We start from the raw sequence: 27,273 nt of genomic DNA, 5'->3' as shown, positions 1-27,273 counted from the left end.
CCAAGCCATGCCCACCTAGTCACATGACCACCAAGCCACGCCCATCACCTAAGCCACGCCCACAGAACCGTTGTTAAAAATTTTGAATCCCGCCCCCGTCTACAACTCACATTTCCTGTGCAGGGGTGGGCTTCCAAAATTTCAGCAACGGGTTCTCTGCCCGGTTGCTGGGTGGGCGTGGCCATGGTGGGCGTGGCCTAGTCAGCCTCTTGTACCACCGGGCGGGGCATTTTTTTTTACCTCCCCGGGCTCCGGAGGCTTTCTTCGAACCTCCAGGAGGGTGAAAATGGCTTCCCCAGGCTCCGGAAGGCTCTGTGGAAGCCGGAAATGGGCCCATTTCCGGCCTTCCCAAACTTCCGGGAGGCCCGTTTTTTGCCCTCCCGGAGGCTCCACGCTCGCCCTGCCCTTACCTACATCCAAAACAGGCCGCGTGGGGACTCCTGGGAGGGGAGGGGAGGGGCGGGGTGGGCATGGCCATCCAGGACTGGGATTTGGGGGTTCTCTGATCTTCAAAGAATGTTAGCGAGGGGCTCCCCCGAACACCTGCAAACCCCCAACAGCCCAGCCCTGCTGCTACCTTTTTGGAGGATAGGTCTACAACTCACATTTCCTGTGTCATAAAAAGTGTTCCCCCTCCCCACAATAAAGGTAACCTTTGAGTTACAACCAAGTGGATCCTGAAATGTATGTCGGTGGGTGAAATATTTGTTTTAAGTGAGTTTGTCCCATTTTCTGCCATGATTGTTAAGAGATTGGACTACCATTTGTCAGAAATGGGGTAGAGTCTCCATCTTGGGTGGGGGGTTGGACTAGATGACCTATAAAGCCCCTTCCAACTCTGATTACCTGTTATCTGAATCCCTGCATTTGTTAAGTGAGTAACACGGCTCTTTTCAGTGAATCCGGCTCCCGCTTTTCTGAAGGTCGTAAAAGGGGATCGTTTCACTCTGGGAATACTGCAAGCATGATCAATATGAATCGGTTGCCAAGCGTCTGAATTTTGGATCACGTGACCGCACGGGGGGTGCTGCAACAGTCATAAGTGTGAAAAATGGTCCTAAGTGTGAAAAATGGTTAGAAGTCCCCTTTTTCAGCGCCGTGGTAACTTTGAACGGTCGCTAAATGAGCTGTTGTTAAGTTGAGGACTATCTGTAACCTTTCCAAACAATGTTTGCAGGTAGTCCTTGAGCTACAACCATTCATTTAGTGACTATTTATATAAACAATGCTGTGCTTCAGTGGTTAGATGGCTTAGAGGACATTGATATTTGAACGTAGATTTTTAAAAACATTTATATTTTACTGGGATCCACTAATCTAAAAGTAGAAGTTCCCCTCGCACATACGTGCTACTCGTTTCCGACTCGGGGGCGGTGCTCATCTCCGTTACAAAGCCACAGAAGAGCCAGTGCTGTCTGAAGACGTCTCTGTGGTCATGTGGCTAAACACCTTCGAAGGCGCATGGAACACTTTTCCCTTCCCACCATTGCTTGCATTTTTTACCTGCTTTCGAAATGCTCGGTTGGCAGAAGCTGGGACAAGGAACGGGAGCTCACTCCATTACACGGCGCTAGGGATTCGAACCGTCAAACTGCCGACCTTTCTGATCGACCAGCTCAGCGTCTTAGCCACTGAGCCCCCTCCTCCTTTTCCACTAATCTAGTCGAATATTAATACACATTCCTAGTCCACATATGACACGCCGTATGTGAAATGATAATAGGGACTCTTTGACATCACAACGGCACTGAAAAAAACCTGAGTTATGACCATGTTTTACGCTTAAGGGCCATTGCAGCATCCCCGTGGTCAGGCGATCAACATTCAGGCGCTAGGCAACCGGCATGTACTTATTGACCGTTGCATTGTCCTGGGTCTTGGCGTCCCCTTTTGTGACCTCAGCCAGTTTCTGACAAGCAAAGTCAATGGGGAGGGAAGCGAGATCCGTTTAATGACCACATGATCTGCTTAACGACTGCAGCAATTCGCTGAACTGTGGCAAAAAGGTGCAAAATGAGGCACAGCTCACCAAACTGCCTCAATTGTGGTCATACATCGAAGACTACTTGTATTTGATTTTTGGCTGTGTCGCCGATGCTCCTGGTGGTTCGGCTGCCTTCCTAAAGTTCCTTAGGACAGAAAATTCTTATCAGAATCATCTTCTCGTCTCAATCACAGATATTTTTGGATGGGAAGCTCGGTGGTGGAACTCCCAAAGGTGCTTTTTTTCTTTCCCCAAAAAAGCAACTGGACTTACTTTCTTTGTTTTTCCTTGAAGACGTTTTGCTTCTCATTCAAGAAGCTTCTTCCGTTCTGTTCTTCCGTTCTGTTCTCCAGAACGGAAGAAGCTTCTTGGATGAAGAAGCAAAACGTCTTCAGGGAAAACCAAAGTAAATCCAGTTACTTTTTGGGAAAAAAAAGCACCTTTGGGACAACCATGACTGAGAATCTCCACAGGGACATTCAATGGTCACCCTTCCTTCCGTGTCCTGTCTATTTGAACCCTGAACCATCTCAACAGGACTTCGATGGTGAAGGTGCTGGCCTTGGTGCTTGACCTTCACACCTCCACCCGTGTTTCTACTTGCCTCAGAAGCCCATTTTCGTTCTTCATCGGGAGCGTTCTCATTTGACTTCTTTTTTTCTTTTGATTTCTCTCTCTCTCTCTCTCTCTCCTCCACCCTCTCCCCTCCCTAAACCTCAATTCTCTGGCACGGGGGACTGCTCTGTCGGTTTTCCTACCTGGTTTCATCCCAAATGTCTCAACCCTCCTTGATGATCAGAGGAAGCTGCGCTGGGATATGTGAGGAACCAATTGGCATCCTGGCTTGATCTGAGTACTAAATTGTGTGAGCTTCTGCTGCTGCTGATCAAAGATGCAAGGGTGTGGTTTAGCTTGGCCTTCCTCTAACCCAGCTGGTGTGTGGTTTTAGGGTTGTCTTCTCTAAGCAAACACAGGGTTTTGTGTCTCTGGTCCCTCAACAAAGTCAACCTGCCAACAATGACATCACTGGGAAAACATTTGGAGTAGGTTTCCAACTTCTGGACTCGAACTTGATTAGGTAACTTCTGGAGGCCCATCAACATGATGAGGTGATTCCACAGACATGGGAGTCACCATGGTTTAGGTGAGGTCCATGGACCTCAGAAGGTTCATGAACAGGGCTGGAAAGGAGAAGAAACCCAAGTCGGGGCTTCCATTCCAGATAGCCTCCATCTTAGGTGGCCTCAAACACAGGTCTGTGTTTGAGGTCATTTAAGATGGTAGAATTCAGTTGAAGTCAATGAAGACTGTCTAGCAGCCTTGTTTTTAAGGGAGTGGATATCTTCACAGAGGGAGTATAACATGTAGTTTGGCCCCGTTCTTGAAATCAAAGCATGAGGTGATTTTTGTGAGGTGGAAACTTGATACCCTGTTTCCCCCCCCAAAATATGACCTACCCTGAAAGTAAGTTCTAGCTTGATTTTACACATGCACCCAATATAAGTCCTACCCCTCAAAATAAGCCCTAATTAAGATCCTGCCCCCTCCAGAGCGCACAGGTAAAAATTAAGCTAGGGTGAGGATGTGGAGGTTGAAGCTGTCCTACTACTTTGGACAGTTGTAGTCAGGCCTCGCACACCTCGACACCTGCCTTACCGGCCCATTTCTTCTGCAGCTGGCAAGGCTGGAGGCCTGGAGGCCTCTGTAGCTGATAACAAAGCTCTGGATCGATCCAGAGCTCTGTTACCAGGTGCAGAAGCCTTCAGGAAAGCCTTACCGGCCGCAGAAGTAGTAGTTCCTGAAGGCTTCTGACAGCAAAAAGGAGGCTGGGAGTGACGTGCACAAGTGAGGTTAGTCAGTGGATTACATCCCTCGAAAATAAGACCTGGTGCCTTTTTTGATGGCAAAAAAAACCCCACATAAAACAGGGTCTTATTTTTGGGGGAAACACGGTATTATAGGAGGATTCTTCAATCTTTTTTAAATGGAAAAGCAGAAAAGAGCCCTATGAAGTAATTTGGTGGGTTAGCGCAGTGTCTCTAGCAGTGTTTTCCGAACGTAAGTTGTATGGACTTCAATTCCCAGAATTCCCCAGCCAGAGAATATTATCTCCAGAAACTGTGTTTTCCTCAAGCTTGGCAACTTTTAAGATGTGCGGACTTCGACTCCCAGAATTCCCCCTGCCAGCCCTGAGGGAATTTTAAACTGGTGATGCCAAATGGACCGAAATGCAGAGCTGATTCCCCTTGCTACACGCTGACGCTTTCAGAGAATTTTGCAAACTTATTTGGACTCCTGATTAATCCACGTTGTTGGGATCTCTGTCTGTCTGTCTGTCTGTCTGTCTCCCTGTCTCCCTGTCTGTTGCTTTGAAACCAGTCTGGCTTTTGAATGACACCTGCTTTCATTTGTGTGGGGGTGGTTAAAAGACAGCATCCTATTTTCTTGCAAAATCCCGGGGCTGAGGGTGTCCTTGGACCCATCCCAACCAACCACACAGAACTGGCAGGGTGGCTGACCCGTTCCGTTTTCCTGGTTCGGTTCCCGGTAACTTTCTTTGAGACAGGATAAGGGGGCAGCCCCCAGATATGGGAAGGATCAGAATAAGGCACGTCTTGAATAAATCATTTTTGAGTTTTTTTCAACTTTCTGGCCAATCCCTTCCTCCGTCGTTCCTGTTGTCTCCCTTCCCTGTATAATTATTGGCAGCCTGAATTCTTAGCTGTCATTCCTTATAAAAATGTTCTTGCTTCACCTTGTGCCCTCAGAACCGCCGTCTTCTGGAGAGATCCCTGGTCCTCTCTGAGCTTGGTGGGTTTTTTGCAGACATTTCGTCGCCCAACTACATAACATCCTCAGTGCTCTGTGCCTACCTAGTTTGGTAATGAAACGTCTGCGAGAAAACCACCAAGCTCAGAGAGCACTAAGGAACGTACAGTCGTTCTCTTCCTCCTCCTCCATTCTGTAAATCCCACTTTCTTCTAGCACTGATGATGGTTACCTAGTTGGGTCATGAAACATCTCCAAGCAAACAACCAAGCTCAGAGACTATCAAGAACCGCACAATCCCTCCTCCTCCTCCTCCTCCTCCTCCTCCTCCTCCTCCTCCTCCTCCTCCTCCTCCTCCTCCTCCTCCTCCTCCTCCTCCTCCTCCTCCTCCTCCTCTCTGTATCCTGCACTCCTTTCTAGCACTGATGATGTTACCTAGTTGGGTCATGAAACATTGCAAGAAAACTACCACGCTCAGAGACTATTAAGAGCTACACAATCCTCTTCCTCCTCCCTGTAGCCTGTACTGCTAGCACTGATGACGTTACCTAGTTAGGTCATGAGACATCTGCAAGAAAACCACCCAAATCAGAGAGCGCCAAGGACCCCACAGTCCTCTTCCTCCACTCCACAAACCCCACTCCCTTCTGTCACTGAGGAAGTTACCTAGCTGGCTCATGAAACGTCTCCAAGAAAGCCACCAAGCTCAGAGAGCACTGAGGACCCCAACAGTTCTACAAATATTCTTCTTAAAATGTACGAAGTAGAACAATATTGAATACTTCACACTACCTAATAACTTGGGTAGTGTCGCGAGACTACCGTGTTTAGCTCAAAAGAAGGCTCAAAAGTGTCTTCAGGGAAGACACTTCTTCCCTGAATAGCCCAGGAAGGGTGGCCAGGAAAGCCTGTGTGGTTAGTTGGGGTGGGAAAAAGGAGACCTTGGGGAGATCTATCCTCAAGTTGACCCGTACTTTCTCTTCATTTCCAGGGCAGCGCTGGCTTCTGCTCATCAGTGTCACCCCCTTCCCAAGACCCTCAGTGTCCTGAAGAACACCCCGCAGGTCAGGGGGATGCACACCATTATCCGGTGAGTGTTCAACCTCCAAGTTGGTGCAAATGTCCACCCTCATTATTTTGCATATTCATTTAGTCATGTTTATGTATAGTGTGTATTGGAGGTGGAGACCCTTTGAGAGCTGGATGCGACTGTTGGAAGGAATATCCTTCTGAGTTCAGTTCCAAGTGGGGAAGGAAGACACTGGAAACATGGCGACTGCTTGGAAAGATGGTTTAATGGTGGACAAGACCACGTGGATTGGGGGATCCTGGGCAAAAAGGGGGAGAGGTGCTAAGAGTCCCTGGGTTTTATGCCCTCTCTGGGCTTTGAACTTCCTGGGGCACAGGAAGAGCATCCTGATTGGTTGCTGCCAGAGGTCATAGCTAGCTTTGTAGGTTGTCTTGTCGGCTAAGTTTGCTTGAAACTTGGTGGGCGGTGCAATGAAGGGCAATTAAATGGCTCTGTCTGAAGGAGTAGATCTTTGTTATGTAGAATAAGACCTAGGCCCCAGGACTTAATGGCCCGTTAACAAAGGTTGGGGTGTGTGTGGGTTTCTGCCTTCTGAGTTTCTACTTCCCTTTTAGGGGACATATTCTACCTTTTTAGTATATTCTAAAATATTTTGTTTTTCTAGGAGATGGGTGGGTTTTAATTTCCAACACAACGAAATTTCATTTTAATGTATGCCGATGTCGACTAAAGAGAGACTCCTTTGGTCTTTTTAGCTGCTAGAAAAAGGGAGTGGGGAAAAACGGTGCATTCCTTAAGTGCCTAGATAATCATCCTGGCAGCCCAAAGTTGTCAGAGTGCAAGAATGTTACTGGAGAGCATGATTGATGACTCTTGGCTATGGATGTGTCCCATTGGAGAATATACATCCAGGGGGTATGGGGAAGACCTGGGTCAAGAGGGAAATGAATGATGTATTTTAGTATCGGCTGCATCCAGCCAACACCAGCATGGCCTCTTCTAATAATAAATCAATTTTCTTTTCTCTGAGATGTGGCTAGAGACTTATGATTTGAATGGGGGTAGATTTGTTGGGAGTCCTGACAGCCGATTCGTGTACATCCAAAAGTGACGATAAAGTTATTCTAAGTTCTAAGTCAATTCTAAGTCTTCTAAGTCTCCTTATCCTCCCTTCCTCTACTCTGCTATCAACTCTGGTGTGTGTGGAATACAGGTTGTCTTTGACTTACAACAGCTCACTTAGCAGCTGTTTGAAGTTGCAAAGGCCCTGGAAAAAGTGACTTAAGACCGTTTTCACAACTACAACCATTGCAGCATCCCGCAGAATCGCGTGATCAAAATTCAAACCCTTGACTCATACTTATGATGGTTGCCATATCCCGGGGCTCATGTGATCTCCTTTTGCAACCTTCCGACTGTCAAGCGTTCCAGAAAACCTTCACTCCGAGACAGACATCTTCTCAAAAGTTCTGCCTTAATTGGATAGTAAACTGGCGCATCTGAGGAATCCCGAATCTGAAAGTTCCAGGCTTCCTTGCAATAAGTAAAAACTACAAATCCATCATCCCCTGCACCCATCATCGCATCCCATGCCCCAATCACCCTCCATCCCGATTTGAGACATCCCCTCACCCAGGTGCAGAAATAACATGACCTTGAATTAGAAAAAAGAATGTTGTTATGTGTAACTACATATACTCCCAAGAAATCCCCCACTCCCATTTTCCCAGGATCAAAATGTGGCAGTGTGGGAGCCTCTGGTCTCAATATGGCTTCCAACAAGCAAAGCCAATGGGGAAGACAGATTCACTGAACAAGTGTAAGTGTAAAAATAGGACATAAATCAATTTTTTTCAGTGCCATTGTCACTTCAAATGGTCACTAAACGAATGGTTGTAAGTCAAGAACTCCCCGCAATGTCATTCTACTGTATTATCAAGCAGCATTAACCGAATCTGGCAAGTTCCACTGTACAATTCCCTCACCATCACCTTTGCAGCCCGGTCACTTGGACCGAAGGTCAGTTTTGAAGCCTAAAATTGGTGGTTGAGGGGCGCTGTGCAGGCGCGCGAAGCACTCCCTCATAGAACCGGTAGTTTTAAAAAAGGGTGAATCCCACCACTGTTCCCATCCCTTTTTTGCTTTCCAGAAACAAGGGGACAAGCCGGGATGAGTTTATTTTCTACTCCAAGCGGCTAATGCGTCTTCTCATTGAGCATGCGTTGTCATTTCTGCCCTTCCAGGTAGGTTACTCATCAGAGAGAACAAAAAGAAATGTCTGCTTTATACGTTGGTTTAATGATGGAGACCTGAACATAGAATGGAATGGAATAGGATAGAATGGAATGGAATAGGGACAGGGATAGGATGGGACGGGACAGGACAGGACAGAATGAGGAAAGAATGAATAGAATAGAGAAATAAGAATATGGAATGGAATAGGAATAGGATAGAATAGAATAGAAAAAAAGAATAGAAAAAGAATGGAATGGAATGGAATAGAATAGAGAAATAAGAATATGAAATGGTATAGAAAGAAATAGAAATAGAATAGTATGGAATAGAATGGAATGGAATGGAATGGGAATAGAATAGAATAGAATAGAATAGAATAGAATAGAATAGAATAGAATAGAATAGAATAGAATAGAATAGAGAGATAAGAATATGAAATGGAATGGAATAGAATAGAATAGAATAGAATAGAATAGAATAGAATAGAATAGAATAGAATAGAACAGAATTCTTTATTGGCCAAGTGTGATTGGACACACAAGGAATTTGTCTTGGTGCAAATGTTCTCAGTGTACATAAAAGAAAAGATACATTCATCAAGAGTCAAGAATCATCAGGTCCAACACTTAATAACAGTCATAAGGTACAATAAGCAATCAAATCATACTAGGAAACAGTCAATATAAATCGAAAGGATACAAGTGACAAATTGAACATCATTGAACACTGGGCCTTATCTAACAAAATGCAGTTCAGTGGTGAGAAAAGTTAAGACTTTACTCTTAGGCAAGGAAAATAGAATAGGTGGTACACAGATCAACAGCAGTAAATATGCGTGGGATCTTGGAGTCCTAGTGGACAGTCACTTAAATGGGAGCCAGCCATGTGCTGCAGCAGGCAAAAAAGCCAACGCAGTCCTAGGCTGCATTAACAGGAGGATAGAATCAAGATCATGTGGAGTTTTAATACCCCTTTATAATGCCTTGGTTAGACCACAGTTAGACCAGTTCTGTCTGCCATGATACAAAAATGATGTTGAGGTTCTAGAAAGAGAGGTATAAAAATGATGATTAGGAAACTGGAGGCTAAACTATACGATGAGCAGTTGTAGGAACTGATGTATTTAGTCTAACAAAGAGAAGAACTAGTGTGACATCTCTGTGGAGATTCTCAGTCCTCCAGGACATGGTTGTCCCCAAAGTGCTTTTTGCAGGAGGAAACTGGACTTTCTGGTTTTTCTTTTGAAGACGTTTCCCTTCTCATCCAAGAAGCTTCTTCAGCTCTGGCTGGATGGTGGGGAATGGAAGGATTTATACTCCTTGCAGACAGTTGGTCATTTGCATCCTTTTAGCAAGTCACTGAGGCCCCTTGGAGGTTTTATCTGTGTCCTCAGGGTCACCTGAGTAGCGCAAATGCGTGTGGAGTCTTCTTGGTCCTGCTGAAAGGACAATTCCCAGAAGGTTTTCAACAGTTCCAAGAAGGCTCCACACTCATTTGCACCACTCAGGTGACCCTGAGGACACAGGTAAAACCTCCAAGGGGCCTCAGTGACTTGCTAAAAAAATGCAAATGACCAGCTGTCTGCAAGGAGTATAAATCCTTCCATTCCCCACCATCCAGCCAGAGCTGAAGAAGCTTCTTGGATGAGAAGTGAAAGGTCTTCAAAGAAAAAGAGGGAAGTCCAGTTGCCTCTTGAAAAAGCACCTTTGGGACAACTAGTGTGACATGTTAGCAGTCTTCCAATATTTGACGGGTTGTTGCAGAAAAGAGCGGGTCAACCTATTCTCCAAAGCACCTGTGGGCAAGTCAGGATATAATGTATGGAAACCAATCAAGGAGAAATTCCAAACTAGAACTAAGGAGAATTTTTCGGACAGCGAGAACAATTAATCAGTGGAATGACTTCCGTCCAGAAGTTGTGGGTGCTTAATCACTGGAGGTTTTTTAAGAAGAGACTGGACAGCCATTTGCCCAGCAAGGTAGAGGGTCTCCTGCTTGAGAGCAGGGGGTTGGACTAGAAGACCTCCAAGGCCCCTTCCAACTCTGTTATTCTGTATCTCTCCAAAGGAGAGCAAACTATGTTGAGTCACAGCATGGATGCTGCAACAGGCAACCTAAGATGGGCATGGATGCAACCCTTTAATAAGGTTACTTTAATCTTAAGGTAAATGACCCTTAAGGTTAAAGCAACCTGTTGTCCACAATGATGCTTTTTTTTTTTGCCAGAAACAGGAAGTAAACTCCACATTGCAGTCATGGGACCATGAGGCAATGCAAACCGCCACCAAATGTGGGCCAGTTGCGACCAAGTGTCCAAAATGCGGTCGGAGTGTGTGTGTGTGTGGCTCTTTGAACTTTGAATCCTGCTTGTCCAGGACCTTTTTTGGCATTGGTCACAACTTGGAATGGGTCGCAAAGACAAGGACCAACCGGAATGTATGATTAGTTTATGCCGTTCTCCTTTTGTTTCCAGAGCTGCACGGTGCAAACGCCACAAGGCGAGGACTACGAAGGTTGTACATATAGTGGGAAGCAAGTAAGTCCAAGCCGCAAGAGAATCCTTGAAAGGGAAATCATGTGACTGTTTGTTAGCATGTGTTTTTTTTTAACGGGGAAAAAAAAATCATTTTTGTAAGGCTGTTTTAATACGGAGAGGGTTGGGCAGTTGCTAAAATTGTTAGAGCAGTAGCAGAACGAATTCGGAGCAGAACGAAGATGTAGAGCCACCCCCCAAAAAGTGCGAAATGTAATGCAAATGCTTCGCTCTGCCCCGGGGTTTGGATAATATCAGTATCCTCTTCTTTGCGTCTGTGACTAAAAAGAGAAAGAGGGCGAGAGAGAGAGAGAGAGAGAGAGAGAAAGAGGGTGTGTGAGAGAGAGAGGGAGAGAGAGAGGGAGAGATTCGAAAAGAGTTTTAAGTATTTTTATAACTGCAGTTCTGAATTCACTTGGGTTACGTCTGGGCTGATTTAGTTTGATATGTCTTCAATTTGGTTTTTCAGCGTTGCCCAAAGTCACTGTATTGTGAGATGGGGGAAGGAAGGAAGGAAGGAAGGAAGATAGGAGACATGGGAGGAAGGGAGGAAAGGAGGAAAGAAGGGGGAAAGGAGGAAAAAGGAGGGAGGGGGGAAGGAAGGAGAAAGGGAGGGGGAGGAAGGAAGAAGAGAAGGAAGGGAGGAAGAGGCAGGAAAGGAGGAAGGAAGAGAGGGAAGGAAGGAAGGAAGGAAGGAAGGAAAGGAAGGGAGGAAGGAAGGAAGGAAGGAAGGAAGGAAGGAAGGAAGGAAGGAAGGAAGGAAGGAAGGAAGGAAGGAGACATGGGAGGAAGGGAGGAAAGAAGGGGGAAGGGGAAAGGAGGAAAAAAGGAAGGGAGGGAGGGAAGGAAGGAGAAAGGGAGGGGGAGGAAAGAAGGAGAGAAGGAAGGGAGGAAGAGGCAGGAAAGGAGGAAGGAAGAGAGGGAAGAAGGGAGAAAGGAAGGAAGGAAGGAAGGAAGGAAGATAGGAGACATGGGAGGAAGGGAGGAAAGGAGGGGGAAGGGGGAAAGGAGGAAAAAATGAAGGGAGGGAGGGAGGGAGGGAAGGAAGGAGAAAGGGAGGGGAGGAAGGAAGGAGAGAAGGGAGGGAGGAAGAGGCAGGAAAGGAGGAAGGAAGAGAAGGAGGAAGGGAGGAAGGAAGGAAGGAAGGAAAGGAAGGAAGGAAGGAGACATGGGAGGAAGGGAGGAAAGGAGGGGTAAGGGGGAAAGGAGGAAAAAAGGAAGGGAGGGAGGGAGGGAAGGAAGGAGAAAGGGAGGGGGAGGAAGGAAGGAGAGAAGAAGGGAGGGAAGGAAGGAAAGGAGGGAGGGAGGGAAGGGAGGGAGGGAGGAAAGGAAGGGAGGAAGGAGGCAAGCAATGAACTAAAAATGTTGTTCTGTTTTCCTTATAAAAATGACACTCTGGGATTCCATAGAGAGGATGGTTGTCTGACTGGAGGCAACAAGTCAAATAATAATAATAATAATAACAATACTCTGAGCTTTTATCTAAGCCGGAGAAGATGGAAAGCAAAGAGGATCTGGTTCTCTGAAGTGCCGTTAAAATGGCGCCTTCTCTCTCCTAGATCACGGGGGTCTCCATTTTGAGGGCCGGAGAGACCATGGAGCCAGCCCTGAGGGCTGTTTGCAAGGATGTCCGGATCGGCACCATCCTGATTCAGACGAATCGATACACGGGGGAGCCTGAGGTAAAGTGCTCAAAACGGGAGAAGACGAGGAAGCCCCAGAATGATCCAGGACCCCTTTTACGAAGTTGTTCTTGACTTATTTACATTTATTCTCTCACCTTGCCTCAACCTCAGCAGCTTTTAAGATAGGTGGACTTCAACTCCCAGAATTCCCCCGCCAGCCATGCTGGGTCTGTTTAATGTTTGTCCGCCTGATAGAGAAAAATTAGGGGATTCTAGCTGCTCTAACTCCTCCAATTTCATGTTACCAATACCTTTTTCCATTTTTAAAACAGTTCCTTTTCCCCCCAGTATCTTATTTTTTAAAAGTTTGGATCAAAATTATACATAGTATTTTCTGCTTGGTCTGACGTTAATCCCTGCTAATCTGGGAGTAGGTTATCATGCGTGTGTGCATGCGTGTGTGTGTGTGTGTTGTACATATACATACATGTATATGGGATGAGCCGGAGGGTCCCACAAATACAACAAAAACCAAAATATAAATAAACGTTCTTAAGTGCCTTCAACTTGGCTTCACTGTTCAATTGATCACAGTTGGAGATTAAACTCTTTCCAAAATAACATTCCAAACGAAAGAAATACAGTCCAACTCAAAAAGCATTAAAAAACCAGAAACAAAACGCACTGAAGTAAGTTCCAGGACAGATCAGGATAATTAATTATAAACTTCAAGAAGATAATCCGGTATAGTCCATTGGAAGAGCACTAACCAAGATAAACCTCATCCAGAGTTTGTTTCCAGAGTTTGCTAGCACGCAGGTCCTAACTCTTATGCAGTTCTCACACCTGCATCCCATGAAGAGGGTCAAGGCCCTCTCCTCCCGAGTAGACCACGTCTTTCCCTTATCCTCTCCTCCCTGCATGCCCTAGGATGGAGAGGGGATGGGCCTGGGTCCTCCTCTGCCTGCCCAGCCGGCCTCTGCCCTTCCCCAGCCTCCTCCACAACCTCTGGAGCCACCCTTCCACTCCCTGTAGGCTGTTCCTCCTCTCCCTCGGAGTCAGTCTCCACCAGCGACATGACAGTATATGTGGTGACGTAATAGTTCAGCAATTAAAGATGCTCAGTTTGCCATCTGGAAAGCAGCCAGCCTTTGGTTCAAGACCCAAGTGCCGTGCGAAGGGAGGAGGTTCGAAAGCATGCAAGTGCGAGTAGATCAATGGGTACCACTTCAGCCAGAAGGTAACAGCATCCCGTGTTTGGCTCCATCATGTTGCAGCGTGATGTCATGCTGGCCACATGACCGCACAAAAAGGTCTTCGGACAACACCGGCTCCTTCAGCTAAGAAATGAAGATGAGCGCTGCGCCCTAGATTCTCACACGACGGGATAGGGGAAACCTTTACCGTTATATCAAACAAAGAGACCAGAACACATTCTCTCCAGCAGCTTACACCAGTGGTGGGATTCAAAAAATTTTTACTACTGGTTCTTTGGGTGTGTGGCTTGGTGGGCATAGCAGGGGAAGGTTACTGCAAAATCCCCATTCCCTCCCGACCCCACTAACCTGCTTTCCAGCTCCATTCTCCTGTGCAGGGCAACCAAAGGAGACCCAGCCAATCAGCTGGGACTCAATGGGAGTCAGACAAGAGAGGGGGGCGGAGCCATTCAGAGGTGGGGTTTGCCAGTTCTCCGGACTACTCAAAATTTCCGCTGCCGGTTCTCTAAAACTGGAAAACAATACCATAATCGAGGAGCTACTAAGGAGAAAAGCCATCCTCCCTCACGGCAAGCTACTGCATATAAACAGGGAGCAAACCCCACACTCACTAGCACTGATGGTGTTACATAGTTGTGTTATAAAAAGCAAACAACAACTGAGCTGTTTGTCCTTTGTTTTCAAGTAATATTGGGGCATTGTTGTGCACAGATCTTGATGGCACTTTGAAAACTGCTTTGGGAGGAATTTTACCCTGGAAAGCGTGATACAAATCCTTTGCAAGGAATAAGTAGACAGGCAGTCCTCGACTTATGACCACAACAGAGCCCAACGTTTCTGTTGTTAAGAGAGACACTTGTTAAAGAGAATTTCGTCCCATTTTACGATCTTTCTCGCCTCTGTTGTTAAGTGAATCACTGCAGTTGTTTAAGTGAGTAACCCGGCTGTTAAGTATATAATGGCTTCCCCCTTGAAGGTCGCAAAAGGGGCACTGCAACCGTCATAAATGTGAGTCAGTTGCCAAAGAGTCCGAATTTTAATCACGTGACCATGGGGGCGGGGGGAATGTTGCAACAGCGTGAAAAAATAGTCCTTAGTCACTTTTTTCAGTGCCGTTGTAACTTCGAGCGGTCACAAAATGGACTGTTGTAAGTCGAGGACCACCTGTACGTAAATGAATACATCAATAAATCTCTCAGCTGCTCCGTGTTTACACCTTGATGTCTTTCTCTTCCCTTCCAGCTACACTACCTGAGGCTCCCAAAGGACATCAGTGAAGACCACGTGATTTTGATGGACTGCACCGTCTCCACGGGGGCAGCGGCGATGATGGCCGTGAGGGTGTTGCTGGTAAGGGGAAAGGAGAATCTCTGTAGTCCTCGACTCACGATAGGTCGGTTAGCGACCGCTCAAGTTTACGACAGACTTACCTGGGGGCTACTTATGACTTGGATTCAAACGTACAGATCGACCTCCGCTTACAATCACCATTGAGCCCCGATTATTATGAGCCCTGGTGGCGCAGTGGTTAGAATGCAATACTTGCAGGCTACTTCTACCGACTGCCGGCTGCCTCCAGTTTGGCAGTTCAATCCCGACCGGCTCAACGTCGACTCAGCCTCCCGTCCTTCTGAGGTTGGTAAAACGAGGACCCAGATTGTTAGGAGCAAGATGCTGACTCTGTAAACCGCTTAGAGAGAGCTGTAAAGCACTGTAAAGCGGTATATAAGTCTAAGTGCTATTTCTATTGGTATTCGTTCCTTCCTCTCTCCCTCCCTCTCTCCCTCCATCCTTCCTTTCTTCCTTCCTTCCTTCTAAAAGTTGACTCAGCCTTCCTTCCTTCCGAGGTGGGTAAAATGAGGACCCAGATTGTTAGGAGCAAGATGCTGACTCTGTAAACCGCTTAGAGAGAGCTGTAAAGCACTGTAAAGTGGTATATAAGTCTAAGTGCTATTTCTATTGCTATTCCTTCCTTCCTCCCTCCCTCCCTCTCTCCCTCCATCCTTCCTTCCTTCCTTCTAAAGGTTTCCTCAGCCTTCCTTCCTTCCGAGGTGGGTAAAATGAGGACCCAGATTGTTAGGGGGAAGGTGCTGACTCAGTGTAAATCACTTAGAGAGGGCCGTGAAGCGGTATATAAGTGTAAGTGCTATTGAATTGCTATTTATTTGCCCCTCTCTGGGCAATTTACAATGTAGAAGTATTATTTGCATCTCACCCCCAACAATCTGGGTCTTAAGTACTATTCATCCTTTTTTAACAACCCCATAATCCCTTGCGGAGTGGAATCTGGGCAACTGAATGGAACTGAGTGTTTTAATGGCCGGATGCCCTTCCTATCACCAATACGGAGTTTTGTTCAGCAGATATATTCTCATTGTGCCAAGAGAGGGAAATATCTGCCTCTACCTAGGATCGAACTCATAGCCTCCTGATTGTGAGGCGAGAGCTCCACCTCTAGGCCACCACACCACTCATAAGTCTTTAAGTGCTATTGCTACCTGCAAACCATGTGTGAATTGGCGGCTCACAGAGGGTCAGATTAGGTAATCATGCCTCTTCAGCCCTTATTCTTAACACTGGTCCACCACAGGGTTGTGTGTTGAGTCCTTTACTCTATACTCTTTATGGGCATGGCTGCATCCCCACTCACGCTAGTAATACTATTGCTAAATTTACAGATGATACAACAGTGGTGGGACTCATCTCCAAGGGGGATGAGTCTGCCTACCGAGATGAGGTGGACCGGTTGCTTTCGTGGTGTAGAGACAATTAACTTGGACCTCGACACCATTAAGACCAAGGAGCTTTTAGTGGATTATAGAAGGAACAGATCAGACATCCAGCCCTGGCTTATTAATGGAGACTGAGTAGAGCAAGTGGCCAGTTTTAAGTTTCTGGGTGTTACCTTAAAAGAGGACCTGACCTGGTGGGCTCCCATTGCAGCCCTGGTCAAAAGGACCCAGCAGAGATTATACTACTTGAGACTTCTCAGAAAATAACCACTGGATGAAAAACTGCTGGTGACCTTCTACTGCTGCACCATAGAGAGCCTTTTAACATACTACGCCTCTGTATGGTTAGCCAATGGCACAGTGGCAGATAGGACAGCGCTCCAGAGGGTTAACGTCATTGCCCAGAGGATCATGCATTGCCCTCTCCCCTCTTTGGAAGAGCTTCATAGCTCCCACTGCCTTAAGAAAGTTCAAAACATTATCAAAGATCCATCTCATCCTGGGCACCTTTTTTTTTAACTATTACCATCTGGCAGACGGTACAGGATAATAAAAACAAGGACAAACAGGCTGAAAAAACAGCTTCTATCCCAGGGCAGTAGCTCTGTTGAATTCTACTATATAGTGCAGTGTTGGTGCGGTGTTGGGGGTTTTCAATTCAATGTGTGGAGTGTGAAGGATGTGTGTTTGTGTTTATTTTCATGGTCATGATGTGCACTGAAGGTGGTGCTTGATTTCGTTGTACAGGGTGCAATGACAATAAAGTAAAGTAAAGTAAATTAAACCAGAAAATAAAGCTAGGAATGAAAGAGAAGCTTAAATCCCATTGTTTCCTTTAGGATCACGACGTTCCGGAGGATAAGATTTTTCTCCTCTCCTTGTTGATGGCCGAGATGGGCGTCCACTCTGTCGCTTATGCTTTCCCGCAAGTCAAGATCATCACCACCGCGGTGGACAAGAAAGTAAACGACCTTTTTCGCATCATCCCTGGCATTGGTGAGTGGTTCCGTCAGGGATGTTCAAATAATGACGGCCATGAGACACGAACGGAATGGGAGAATTTAGGGGAAAAGCCATTCGGTGTGTGGGGAAAATACCGGTAGTCCTCGACTTACAACAGTTCATTTAATGACCGTTTGAAGTGACAACAGAGCTGAGGAAAGTGACGTATGGCTATTATTCACACACGGTGAGTAGGCCAGTTCCTTGGGCTCTCTCTGGATCAGGTGAAGACGAGAGATAACCCTCACGTGCTCTGGACAGCTACTTCTTGCAAGAAGACAGCGGTTTTCCCCTCCAGTTTGAAGGCTGAGAGGTCACGTCATGTGACTGCACCACTTAGTAACAGCAGTTCTAGCACTTCCTGGTTGCCATCGTTAAGGGAATCACTCTAGGTCGTTAAGTGAGGACCTCACATGAGCACGATTTGCAACTTCCTGCCTGCTTTCCCGTCGTCTCCCAAGTCCATTAAATTAAGCGTGTCACGTCAACCTTTGGGGCATCAGGGACCGGTTCCATGGAGGAAGGTTTTTACATCGACCGGAGGGGAACACGGTTTCGCATCCTGCCTGCACGCCGCAGACGGGGCTTCACTTATTTGCATGGACCAGTTGCTGGCATCCCGTGGCCTGGTGCCAGACAATGGACCAAGGGTTGGGGATCCCTGGTGTTATGTGAACGCAGTTTATGGGTGTTTTAGAATCCTACTGGATAGGTTAGGATAGGATAGGATGAGGATGAGGTAAGGTGAGGTAAGATAATAAGATGATAAGGTAAAGCAAAAAGATAAGAGCATCCTCCTCCTCTTTCAACAACTCCATAATCCCTTGTGGGGGTGGAGTCTGGGCAACTGAATGGAGCGGAGTGTTTACTGGCCAGATGCCCTTCCTGCTGCCAATGCGGAGTTTTGTTCAGCAGATATATTCTTATTGTGCCTAGAGAGAGAAATACCTGCCTCTACCTAGGATTAAACTCACAGCCTCCTGATTGTGAGGCGAGACCTCCACCTCTAGGCCACTGCATCACGTAAGATAAGATAAGATAATAAAATAAAGCATAAGATAAGATGCAGTAGGTAAGATAGAAGATAAGATAACATAAAGATAAGATAACCTCTATTGACACTTTTCTGTATATACAATGGCACACATTAAAATGAAATCCTTATGCCTGCTCTCAAAAGAAATATATATTATATTATATTATATTATGCTATGCTATGCTATGCTATGCTATGCTATATTAATTATTGCATTGCATTGCATTACATTACATTATACAATATACATATATGTACATGTATATGTGTGTGTATATATGTATGTATGTATGTATGTATGTATGGTATTCAGCTTTGTTCGGGTATTTTCCCACGTCATTATAGTTGTGCTTTTAAAGTTGTAGCGACGTTTCAGCAGAATCTCATCTGTCATCAGCAGGCTTCTGTATTATGTTCGTCTGTGAGTCAGACTTTTACAGTGGTTTCAGTTTTAAATTTGGGGCTAGCCTACTGCTGTGCCAGAATGGTTTTTTCTTCATCCTGATTGGTTGGGAGTCTTGGTCTGTGTTTATTGGTCTTGGAGTTTGCTGTGTCCTGCTTGATTGGTGTTTCTAATACCATCTCTCTGTTTTGTAGCATTTTTTTTGTCTTGATTGGCTGACAACATTGTGTTTCCTGTATTGGAGGCTTTTAGTGCAGCTTGGCTTCGGGTGAATGGCCAGCTATCATTTATTAGGAAGCTAGTTAGAATAAGTACCCCGCCTGGATGAACACAAAAATGCAGTAAAAAAGCTGGAACACACTTCCTCACTAGTCTAACACATGAAAGCCACAGGTCATAGCATCAACTTCAATGGCACCAAAACCCTAGCCACTATAGAAAACCCCAGCCACAGAATCATCAGAGAAGCCATAGAGATCGAAAAGAGACCTGAAAGCATGAATAGAAGAGATGACCCCACCAGACTGTCAATTATCTGGAAGCCTGCACTCACAAACAAAAAAATCTCCACACCACAAGCCAGGCAAACACCTGGGCACAAATAGACCCTCCCTGACACCTCCAGCTCAAACACACTCCAACCAGGCACCCAGATGAAACCTAGCTTCCTAATAAACGATATCCGGCCATTCATCCAAAGCCAAGCCGCACTAAAAGCCTCCAATACAGGAAACACAATGTTGCCAGCCAGTCAAGACAAAAAACGCTACAAAACAGACAGAAGATATTAGAAACACCAATCAAGCAGAACACCGCAAACTCCAAGACCAATAAATACAGACCAAGATTCCCAACCAATCAGGATGAAGAAAAAAACATTCTAACACAGCAGTAGGCTAGCACCAAATTTAAAACAGAAACGGCTGTGAAAGCCTGACACACAGACGAACACAATACACAAGCCTGATGATGGCAGATGAATGATTTTGCTTGTCAGAAGGTAACAAAAGGTGACCACACAACCTTGGGACAGCACGAAAGTCATTGTTAGTGTTTGGGGATAAACCCCCGAGCAGAGTGCACAGCAGCAGTCTAACCAGGCAGCCAAATGAGAGAGAGAGGCTGGGCCCAAGAGTATACACACACTATAGACAAAAAACACTGTTTGTGATTTTAAATAGATATTTAATTCACACAGAGATTAAGAATAGTCATTCAGTCCATATGTCAGTATCCAGTATATCAATCCAGTTACCTAGTCTATTAACAGTAATTACAATGTCTTTATCTGCTTGTAAATCTTCTTCTTCTGATAACTCTCTCTCAAAGACAATGCTGAGTATGAACAGCTCACCAAGTAAACACAGTCCTTTAGTTCAGTAGAGAGAAGTATCTTGCACAGTAGACATCTCATACAGGAGTAAAGCAGTAGGCAGACAGCAGACAGACCATAGACCAGTAACACCAGGAACCAGGAACTCGAAAACCAGGATCAGAAACCAGGAAGTGTTACGTCTCTCTCACTGCCTCTTATTGCAACTTACAACCGCACCCATAATTATGCAATGACATTGCAGTTTTGAGCTTAAAGCTGCAAACACTTAAACCTAGGATTTATATATTCATTCACCCAAACCAGTTGGTGTATCCATATACCCAACATACTCCCCTTTTGGGTGATATAAATATATAATGCCTTTACAATCTGAACCCATATTTTTCACAACTTTCTAGATGCTTAATGGCACCTTGGGCTTTAGTAAAATTATCAGCTATATTGTCCTCCGACATACAGTACTCTAGCTGTATTAATTTACTATTTACAGATTGCCTTACATTTAGATATCTCAAATCTTTATGCTTGCTCCTAGTTTTTACTGCAATACTTGTAGCCATTTGAATTGCTGCCTGATTATCCTCATGTACAACTATAGGGTAATTTACAGTTATACCCATATCTTTTAACATTTGTTTATACATAATCAACTCAGTACATAGTAGTGATAAACAGGAGAATTCTGCCTCCATAGTAGACAAACTTATATGCTGTTGTCTAATTGACTTCCAACCAATTAATGTCTTACCCAGCATTATGGCTGTTCCTGAAGTCAACTTTCTTGTGTCTCTTTCTGATGCAAAACTAGCATCTGCATAAGCACTCAATATGAGATCACCTTCTGGTTCAAGATACAGTGCATGGTGTAATGTTCCTTTAAGATATCTTAAGATTCTTTTCAATGCTATCCAGTGACATTGAAGCGGGTCATTATTGTGTCGTGCCAGCTGATTAATACTAAAAGCAATATCTGGCCTTGACCAATTGCTAATATATGATAGGCTACCAATCAAAGATTGATATATTGCCTTATCAAACTTGGGACTTTGAGTATCCATTTTGCAAATATCCTGACTCATTGGAGTCTTTACAGGCTTACAAAGTTCCATTTTATAATCTATTAGCAATTTAGATATCTTATCTTCCTGAGATATCTTATAACCTTTCTGTGTTTTCACTATATTTAAACCTAGATATCTCTTTATCTCCCCTAATTGCTTGATTTTTATTTTCTTACCTAATGATGCTATAATTCTATTTGCTTCATCATTAGTCTCAGTAATCAAGGCAATGTCATCAGTGAACAATAATAATAATGATATTTTACCATTTGTCTCCCTTTTAAACAGACATGGGTCGGCTAAACCAGCTTTAAAACCTATATTGTTCAGTTCCTTCACAATATACTGGTTCCATTCATAGCCCGATTGTTTAAGACCATATAGACTCTTCTTTAACAACCAACAATCATTATTATTATCACCTTTCAATCCACTAGGCTTTTTCATATATACAGTATGTCTTAGTGGAGCATGCAAGTAAGCAGTTTCCACATCTAAATGGTTAACTATATACTTCTTGCTTGCTGCCCACACTAAAGCTGCCCTTAACGTTGCTGCTTTAAGACTAGGTGCAAATACTTCATCATAGTCATTTGCACTTTGTCTAAAACCTTGGGCTACTAATCTTGCCTTATGGATTATATTTCCATCCTTATCAGTTTTTATCTTAAAAATCCATTTGCAGCCAATGGGTTTTACATCTGCAGGTAATCTCACGTTTTCATATACCTTCATATCCTTCAAGGATTTCAATTCCTTATTCATTGCTGCATTCCAATTTTCTTTCTCTTTAGAAGGATACCTTTCTATCTCATCCACAGTAGATGGAACTCTATTTACCTGGCACACTGTGTTAGCCTGGTATCTATCAGGCGGTCTAGATACACGTGTAGTTCTTCTGGGAATTACAGGGCTTGTTTGAGGACTTTCTTGAGTTACTACCTGGTCATTTTCCTCATCTTGCTGAGCTATTTCTTCCTTTTCTTCTTCTATGGGCACAATCTCTTCCTGTACTTCTGTCTTTACTTTATTTTTAAAGTTACAGGGATACTTGATGGGATTTCTGTAGGATTCAATAACCACCTCTTTATTGTTATCCTGCTCTAACTTATCCCATCCTACGTGCTCTAGAAAATTGGGCATTGGCACTACATAACACCTTAGATGTGCCTTTCTCCCAAAATCTATATGCCCTATGGTTAGCTTGGTAACCAACAAAGAAAAATTGTTTAGCTCTGTGTTGCCCTTTACGCCTGAGTTGTGTAGGGATATGCACCCATGCTGGTGCACCAAATGTGTGCAGGTAACTCAAATCAGGCTTCCTGCCATGCCACATGGTGAATGGTATTTCACCAGTAGTTGAGTTAACCACGTTGTTCAACAAGTTATTAGCACACATTGCAGCCTCCCCCCACAAAGAATCAGGTAATCCAGAATCAGTTAACATTGTTCTAACCATTGCCTGTAGTGTTTGGCCTCTTCTCTCTATAAATGCGTTGTGTTGTGGTCTGTATGGTGCAGATTTCTTATGCTCTATTCCAGCTGCCTTTAATCTATTCTGGAATTTGCTGTTAACAAATTCCATACCATTATCTGTCACCAGGGTTATCAGTTGCCGTTTAGTCTTTCTTTCAGCAAACTTTAACCAGTTGAAGAAATGTTGATATGTTTCAGTTTTGCTTTTCATTAAGTAGCAAAACCCATATCTAGAGTAATGGTCCATAATACTCAATATATATCGAGCACCCCCCATACTGGGTTTCTTTGGACCTATAATGTCTGCAAATACTACTTCTAAAGGTTCTTTAGTTTTAAAACCATTTAGCCTATTTGCAGGCAATATTTTACTCTTATCTTCACAACAGACATTACAACGCAAATACTTATCACAGGGTTTTAACCTTATACCTTCAGATAACTCAATTGTACGTTTTAGCATTTTAAAATTTACATGCCCCAAATGCCTATGCAATAAATGGATACATTCATCATGAGGCTTGATATTGTTAAATACAGTCTGTGCCTCCCCTTTCTTACTATCATGTAAGACATACAATGCTCCATTTAAAGCTGCAGTTACCTTTTTGTTATCTCTTTCCAGTATGCACTTATTATTCTTAAATGTAACCACATATCCTAGTTTATCTAATTCTCTTACAGAAAGTAAGTTCATTTTTAACTGTGGTACATATAACATTTTTATGTTCTGTTTTAAACATGGACAATATGCAATACCTTCACCCTTGGCCTTGAGGTGCCAACCATTAGCGAGTGATATATGCTGAGAGCTTGTAGACATTTTTATAAACTTTGTCTTATCTCTCGTGATGCAGTGGGATGTCCACTGTCCACCACCCATATATCATTCTTCATATCACAGTTGCTGTATGTGGCTAGTTCAAAGGATTTCCTTGGCTTCTTTAAATTCTGGCGTTTTCCTTTTCTGCAGAATCTTGCCAAATGTCCTCTGCCTCCACAATTAAAACACTTTTTAATTGTGTATGCCATTGAAGATAACTTCTCTTCCTCTGGGTGCTTTACCTTGCATAGCTGGTTTCTTTCAGGCTTTGAAGATAATTTCTCTTCCTTATTAGGCTTATCTGCTCTCAGCTGGTCACGTTCACTCCTTCTTCTGGCTTCTTCTAATAGCCTGCCAGTTATCTCAGTTACTGATAAACTGTCTTTTGGCAATACCTCTAATGCAGTCACAAAATCATCATAGCTTCGTTCCAAAGAAGACAGTATGATGTATACCTGTTGCAACTCATTAAATATAAGCTCTTTTTCTTGTAATTCTTGAAAAATGCTTTTCATACAGTTTAAATGAGTTAACATGTCTCCATTGCTCTCAAGATGTGTTCTAAACAGCTTCCGTGTAAGATTGATATGAGCTCCTACACTGTCTCGAACATAAATCTTCTTGAGATTATCCCAGCACTTGGCAGCACTTTCCTCTCCACGAATATGTATCAGTTGCTGGTCTGAGAGAGTGAGTCCTATGATGCACAAAGCCTGTTCATTCTTTTGTTTATAGTCCTGTATTTTTCTGGCATCCTCTTCAACAGTAGGATCTAAATTAGATACATCTGGTGTGTTTGTAATTATATCCCACAAACCTTCTCTTCGTAGCAGTAAACTACACTTCATTGACCATGAAACATAGTTTGTTCCATCTAACCTGGATATCATGGACAGACTTGGCAAATTTACTTGTGCCATTGCTCTGCAGAAAAATAACTATTCAACAAACAGTTTGTCTTTACAGCAATGTGCAACTCACCCCAAATCTAACTCTCACAGGTATATCCTGGTTAGCTAGACTGTGCACACTGCTGGGCCCATAACCAATGTTAGTGATTGGGGATAAACCCCCGAGCAGAGTGCACAGCAGCAGTCTAACCAGGCAGCCAAATGAGAGAGAGAGGCTGGGCCCAAGAGTATACACACACTATAGACAAAAAACACTGTTTGTGATTTTAAATAGATATTTAATTCACACAGAGATTAAGAATAGTCATTCAGTCCATATGTCAGTATCCAGTATATCAATCCAGTTACCTAGTCTATTAACAGTAATTACAATGTCTTTATCTGCTTGTAAATCTTCTTCTTCTGATAACTCTCTCTCAAAGACAATGCTGAGTATGAACAGCTCACCAAGTAAACACAGTCCTTTAGTTCAGTAGAGAGAAGTATCTTGCACAGTAGACATCTCATACAGGAGTAAAGCAGTAGGCAGACAGCAGACAGACCATAGACCAGTAACACCAGGAACCAGGAACTCGAAAACCAGGATCAGAAACCAGGAAGTGTTACGTCTCTCTCACTGCCTCTTATTGCAACTTACAACCGCACCCATAATTATGCAATGACATTGCAGTTTTGAGCTTAAAGCTGCAAACACTTAAACCTAGGATTTATATATTCATTCACCCAAACCAGTTGGTGTATCCATATACCCAACGGTCATAAATACCATTTCCCCCAAAATACGACCAACCCTGAAAGTAAGTCCTTATATTGCACCCAATATAAGCCCTACCCCCAAAATAAGCCCTAATCAAGATCCCGCCCACTCCCAAGTGCACAGGTAAGAAATAAGCTAGGGTGAGGATGTGTGGGGGGGTGGAACTGCCCTACTACTTACCTTTGGACAGCTGTAGCCAGGCCTCGCACACCCCGACACCTGCCTTTCTGGCTTGCTGGCCCATTTCTTCTGCAGCTGGCATGGTTGGCAAGATCCAAGATCGATCCTGAGCTTTTGTTATCACCTGCAGAGGCCTTCAGGAAAGCCTTGCCAGCCTCAGAAGAAGAAGTTCCTGAAGGCCTCTGACAGCAAAAACGAGGCCAGGGGTGACACGCACAAGTGAGGTTAGTCAGCGGGTGACATCCCCCCAAAATAAGACCTGGTGTCTTTTTTGGTGGCAAAATATATATATATAAGACAGGGTCTTATTTTCAGGGAAACACGGTATGAGTCAGTCGCCCATTTTGATCACGTGACCACAGGGATGCTGCAACAATCGTAGAGTGTGAAAACGATCCTAAGTCCCAAACTTTTTTCAGGGCCATTCCTTTGAACGGTCACTAAAGGAACCACTGTACGTTGAGGGCCACCTGTAAATAAATGTGAACCTCACTACTTCTCCCGCTGTTTTCTAGGAAATTTTGGGGACCGTTACTTCGGCACAGATGCCCCGCCGAATTGGAGCGATGAGGAAGACACCTTGGATTCTTCACCACCTCTCTGTTCTAGAAACTTCTCAGAAGGAGTGGCCCATCCTGCAGCCACACCTTAACCCCCAACTCCTCCGTATATCTCCAAACCCTAACAAAAAAAAGGAATATTTGGAAACGCAGCTGTTCATATTTTCTTCTGCTTCGTTTTGTGTCAAAAGCTGAAGCAGTATTTTTTTAAGAAGTTGGGGGGTTGAGGTGGCCGTGGAAGAGTGTGGCTCCTAGTCTTGTTTCTTTCTTTTTTTTAAGTATGCTCGAGTGTCTTTGAGTCCAGAAGCAGTTTATTTTAATTTTTTTTAAAAAAAGTAATATAACTTATTTTATTAAAAAAAAAAAAACCCACTTCCTTGGCAAAACTGTGGAGGATTTCACTCCAGTGTCTGTCATTCCTTACACAGAATTGCAAACCATGTCAAGACCATTTCACCTGACCTTTATGAGATAACCTATGAGCAACACACAGCACGTAGAGACTTTGACAGTTACAGTGGGTTAATATACAACAGGTCTATACAGACAATATACATCTGGTAGCAAAATACTTTTTTTTCAAGCTTTTCTTCTTCCTAACACGCGAACTTCTTCACTGAAGTTCACAAGGAAAGAGAACCAAGCCTTCTAATGGCTGCCTTTTATATACACACCTCTTAAAGGGAACTTTACTCTCCAGCCTTAAAGGGAAAATACTCATACTATGCTGAATCACTCTTGTTACATCAGCCTACATCTGGCAGCTATTCACTGTTGGTCAGTTTTTAAATCTTAATACCTTAACAAATCAGACTGGGACAAGATGAGTTTGTTGCCAGCAAAACAAATGAACAAACACATAAGCAGAGTTGATATTCAGCCAGTTCTGAGCAGTTCTGGAGAACTAGTAGCGGAAATTTTGAGTAGTTCGGAGAACCGGCCAATACCACCTCTGACTGGCCCCGCCCCCATCTATTCTCCGCCTCTTGAGTCCCAGCTGATTGGCTGGCTCTTCTTTGGTTGCCCTGCACAGGAGAATGGAGCTGGAAAGCAGGTTAGTGGGGTGGGGAGGGAATGGGGATTTTGCAGTATCCTTCCTCTGCCACACCCACCAAGCCACGCCCACAGAACTGGTACTAAAAAATTTTTGGATCCCACCACTGCACATAAGTACTTGTAGCCACTTGTTTAGTGATCGTTCATAGTTACAAAGGTACTGAAAAAAGGGACATGACCATTTTTCACACATACGACCATTGACCCCCATGATCACGTCAGGATTCCAGCAGTTACCCCCCCATTTAAATCATGAGTCTCGAGCCAAACTCCCAAAACTTAAAAAGGATTTATTGGGAGTTAAACTATCCGGCCTTGCCTGGACACCCCCTGGGTGTATCGTAATCCATATTCTCCAATAGGACATGTAGAGTTGTAATTGCAGGAATGTTCCAATCTCGGATGGCAAGCCTAAGATAAAGAATGCTTCCAAGCAAATACAACTCAGGTAAACAAAGTCACTAATCTAAAGGAGGATTAGAGAGAGGAAGTAAACATATGTTAGACTTTAGAGATAATTAATTGTATGGATTACTGTGCTAAACAG

The 27,273-nt window shown here is 44.2% G+C and overlaps 1 protein-coding gene across 6 annotated transcripts in view; it reads left to right on the top strand.

The window, feature by feature from the left end:
* UCKL1 (uridine-cytidine kinase 1 like 1) overlaps positions 1–26,056 on the top strand; it is a 64,251-nt gene extending 38,195 nt beyond the window's left edge. For 5 of the 6 annotated variants that reach the window (XM_026697346.2, XM_087928849.1, XM_026697348.2 and 2 more), the window contains 8 exons: positions 2,784–2,803; positions 5,745–5,843; positions 7,933–8,026; positions 10,492–10,554; positions 12,111–12,233; positions 14,636–14,743; positions 16,965–17,121; positions 25,626–26,056. In XM_026697346.2, coding sequence (XP_026553131.2) covers positions 2,784–2,803; positions 5,745–5,843; positions 7,933–8,026; positions 10,492–10,554; positions 12,111–12,233; positions 14,636–14,743; positions 16,965–17,121; positions 25,626–25,762 — 801 coding nt within the window. In that variant the 3' untranslated portion in view covers positions 25,763–26,056. The remainder of the gene's footprint in view (positions 1–2,783; positions 2,804–5,744; positions 5,844–7,932; positions 8,027–10,491; positions 10,555–12,110; positions 12,234–14,635; positions 14,744–16,964; positions 17,122–25,625) is intronic. The other variant, XM_026697347.2, reaches the window with a different exon arrangement.
* The last annotated feature ends 1,217 nt before the right edge of the window (positions 26,057–27,273 follow it).

This window comes from Pseudonaja textilis, chromosome 3, assembly GCF_049901715.1.
Source record: "Pseudonaja textilis isolate UNSWEBS1 chromosome 3, rPseTex1.2, whole genome shotgun sequence".
NCBI lineage: Eukaryota > Metazoa > Chordata > Lepidosauria > Squamata > Elapidae > Pseudonaja > Pseudonaja textilis.
Note: the sequence above shows the minus strand (reverse complement) of the source record. Positions and strands in the feature narration are given on the sequence as shown.